The sequence below is a fragment of the Poecilia latipinna genome, unplaced genomic scaffold (genome assembly GCF_001443285.1).
Source record: "Poecilia latipinna isolate Pla-1442-1.1 unplaced genomic scaffold, P_latipinna-1.0 Scaffold2568, whole genome shotgun sequence".
In the NCBI taxonomy this organism is placed as follows: Eukaryota; Metazoa; Chordata; class Actinopteri; order Cyprinodontiformes; family Poeciliidae; genus Poecilia; species Poecilia latipinna.
Window position 1 is genome coordinate 34,636 of NW_015115184.1, and position 4,028 is coordinate 38,663.

Here is a 4,028-nt window from a genome sequence, read left to right on the forward strand (position 1 = left end):
GTGAAATGGAGGCAAACAGCAGTTTGTAGCTAAGCTAACTATGATAAACAGTTGATAATCTCACACAGTCTATCCACCTCTCTTGGAAAAAAATTGGGTTATAAATTAACACTTTTACCTTTTTCTCTCTCTGTCTCTATTAATTGAAAACCTAACTATTATTTTTCTTAGCAGCATAGTAACTGCCACAGTCGTTCTCATCTTCTACTGACTGCTGCTGAACACCGTCAATGTCAAGCGCCAAGAAGGAATTAACCATTTCATGAAGATCCAGGGGGTCTTCAGGGCAAATATAGTTGTGTGTTTTATGGTCTGGGAGGGGTGACACTAAATTTTTACTGCTAAAAACAATTTTAGAAAACACAATATAATTAATTTTGAAATTGATAGGGCCCCATTTTTTTAAATTTCTATGAAAAAATAAAATAAAAAATTGTGGAGGGCCCCCTGTTGGTCAGAGGCCCTTGGAATTGTCATAACTTTTCCCTCCTATACGGCGCCCCTGCATACGTTTTATATATTTTTTTGTAAAATGAAATCACAACTTTAGAATGAAATTGTGTGTTTTGGTAATATAATAACATAGAAATCATTAAAAAAAAAAATCAGTTCCACTTAGGGGGGCCTCTAGTGGCCTTGGGGCTCTAAGTGGCCGCTTAGTTTGCTTATACCGTGGGCCAGCGCTGCCCAAGTGGCTGGGGAGAGGGAAGTCTAAGTCTCTCCGATTAGGCAGCTACCCCAGCGGCGGAACCCAAATAATAATAAGAGATTGGATGAATGGATGCATGGATGGACATTAAATCCAAAAATCCTAACATGATTTTTACAGGAATCTAATATTCACAATTTTAATGTATGTAAAAACATAGCCATTAAAAAATGAAAAAGTGCCTTTTGGTCAAAGAATAGGCATGCTGTTTGTGAAATTTTATTATGTACGTCTCATCATAAACATTTGAAGCACACGGGTTTGCAAAACTGAAAAAGGTTCATTTAAAAGGTGAGCAATGACATCAATCGGGAATTGCACTCTTTCTTCAAAGCAGTTTATGGAGTTATAGGAAACATTAAAGGCTCCTGATCACGTTGCTTTAGTAGATCATCAACATCTTCTAATCCTTCGCAGTTTTATCTCTGCATGTTTTCTCCCCTTCCTCAAAATGAAGCAAACTAATGATGTACAAAGATTGTTTTAACGTACTACGGCGCAGTGGACTATAATTTAAACCATAATCTTAGCCCTTAAATAAACTATATCATGTCTCGTGATCTCTTCGTTGTTTATTCCAAGGTAATGAGCAAGTTCTTAGATTGGGTTCTGATGACCCTGAAAGTCTACATGAGACATGTTTTCACCTGCAGAAAATCAACACATCGACACACGGTGAGGAAACTGGTATTCTGTCACCACGACATTAAACTATAAGAAAGAACTTATGAATCATGAAGATTTATCCGTCATTTTTTCTTCATAACTAACAATCCGTAAAGTATAACCTCTCCACCTTTTAAAACCGAGGAAGTAATTATTTGACAGAAATGCTTTCCACTGCACGCAGCTTTGTGGTGACCAGTGTTCCACGGTTATTTTTTATCTGTGAAACAACAGCCTGGTAACAATAGCAGCTCTGGGTTCCCTTATGGAAATTTACCACCAAACACACGTCTCGCTTTAAAACAGTTAAGTCCCACCCGGCGTTTGCCTCTGCTCACTGTATCACAAAGACTTATTCATACCAAGCATTCCACATACGTTTAGATTCCCATCTATTTTTCAAGCTTGAAATAAAGCACAGCGTCTCATTTAAAATACTGGACCTGGCTATTTTAACGGGCATTGAACGCCACTGAACTGATAAATGAAATGGAACAGATTCCGCACAATTACTCTTCAAACAGCTTTAGCTTCCACAAGAAAACAATAAAGTAGACCACACAAACATCAGTTGTTTACGCATCTGACAAACATGGACATTACAGTAAAGTAAGCGGAGATGAGAATGCATAACTTACCTCCACCGTGCATTTGACAGAGGTAAGGAAACCTCCATACGTTTCCCAGTCCGACGGCATATGAAACACAAGCCAGTACAAACTGCGTAGGACTTTCCCAGTTGTCTCGAGCATCTTTTGCCATGCCTGCGTTCAGTGGAAATTTTATGCGCACAACAGCCCACGACAGCAGCGTCTGTGTGCTTATAAGCTTACTGGGATTGTATAGTGGTCACTTGAAGTAGGAGGGTCTTTCTGGAGGAGGAGTGTGCGTAAAATTGAGTTAACAAATGACTAGACTTACCATGAACGGCTGACTACAGATCATGGAGCGAAGCCCCTTGGATCATGTAGTTCTTTAACAAAAATGAATTATTTGTGATCAAGCTCAGTGGGTCTATTTGTTGCATATTTTGATTAAGACATTTATTCACCCCCTTTCACTGTTATTTCATATTTAATAAAGTCATAAACCAAACTCCATAATTTTAATAACATGTAAAGTGGGCGGGGCTTGCATATAAAGGCTATGAATATTTAAATAGTCCAGTCTTCAGTGGAAAATAACCCTGCGGAAAATATAACGCGGAAGAAACATTTTGATGCTTAGTAAAAGATTTGATTGTTAACATTTTTTGTTGTTCTTAAAACAAAACAAACAGAAACCTTCACTAAAGTAGAGCCATGTCTTATTATTGATAAATAAAAAAAATGGTATAGTTCTCCACACTTAAATAGAATAATTCTTTGCTGAGTCATCAAGTACTTCAGCTCTCAGTGATGACGTTTTTTTAAAAAATATTACTAACAAAATACATACTATTAAAAATTATGTTTTTTGCATTCTCCTGAACATTGTACTTGGTGGTTGAATAAGTATGGTAGCATTAGGTGACGCTGAAACTGTACATACACTGTAAAAAAAAAAAGTCCGTAAATTTCACGGAAAGAAATGGTAAAATACGACAGTTTCTGACCGTAAAATCCGAAACATTTTATTACCGTAGAAAGGAATCACCGTCAGTCAACACTGCAAAATAAGTCCGCAAATTTACGGCAAAAAATGGTAAAATAGTTACGATTGTTGACTGTAATATAAAAAGCACTTAATTACTGTACATGGAATTACAATAACTCCATAAACATATTAATGAGTCAAAATTCCAAATTTTGCTGATGTTTTTTTTTTTTAAGGTTTTGTTGGTTCTAGTGGCCTTTATTTGAAAATAATTTGACAGGAAATAGAGTTATGAGAGAGGGGGAAGACATGCGGCAAATGTCACCAGGCTGGGAATCGAACCTGCGACCACCAGCATGAGGACTAAGGCCTCAATACGTGGGTTGTACTTCACCCCTGCGCCACCTGCTGATGTTTATATCTATGATGTAAAACCATAAACCAGACTGCAAAAGTAATTTACATAGATTAGAATGCAGGTGTGATACTTTGGTTTGTTTTTTAATAATTAAATCTATAAAGACTTTGATATATCAAACTGAAATCTCAAAGGAAGACCAAGAATCGAAGTAGCAATCTACCAATTGCAGGGCAAACTTCTGCAGCCGACGCCACCGTCATTATGAGAGACAAATCAACCATAGATTTGTCACATTTGGAGAACTGGATGGTAGGCCCTGCTGCTTGGACGAAGGTGAAGTTGGGTAAAGGGCAATGCTACCTAATTTTTCTCTTCCGTCAGCATCTTTAATTTACTAAAAGGATATGGCCAATTTTACTAAGGGAAAACCACAGCTGACGGTATCTTACCATATTTTAGGAACCTGCAAGAGAGGGGAGCGGCTGTCTGCAGTAAAAATCAGTGCAGCTGTGAGTTCACCCACTAATCAGCCGTGACTGATTAGTTTTTAAAGAACAATAAATAACTTTTTCCCATTTCATATTGTTTCTGAACTGTTCGTGCTTTGCTAGAACAGGGCGCAATATGTCGATCGCAGAAGGTTTTGAGTCGATCTCAGCATTAGGTGACAAACTGAACACCGCCAGGAGGCTGAGACCAGCACGTCCTCCTCTGATT

The 4,028-nt window shown here is 37.9% G+C and overlaps 1 protein-coding gene across 2 annotated transcripts in view; it reads right to left on the reverse strand.

Annotated features, from left to right (window-relative positions):
• slc6a20 (solute carrier family 6 member 20) overlaps window positions 1–2,231 on the reverse strand; it is a 36,856-nt gene extending 34,625 nt beyond the window's left edge. The window contains exon 1 of one of the 2 annotated variants that reach the window (XM_015020318.1): window positions 2,014–2,229. In XM_015020318.1, the coding sequence (XP_014875804.1) occupies window positions 2,014–2,137 (124 nt within the window). In that variant the 5' untranslated portion in view covers window positions 2,138–2,229. Of the gene's footprint in view, window positions 1–2,013 lie in introns of both variants that reach the window. The other variant, XM_015020319.1, reaches the window with a different exon arrangement.
• Window positions 2,232–4,028: the final 1,797 nt, after the last annotated feature.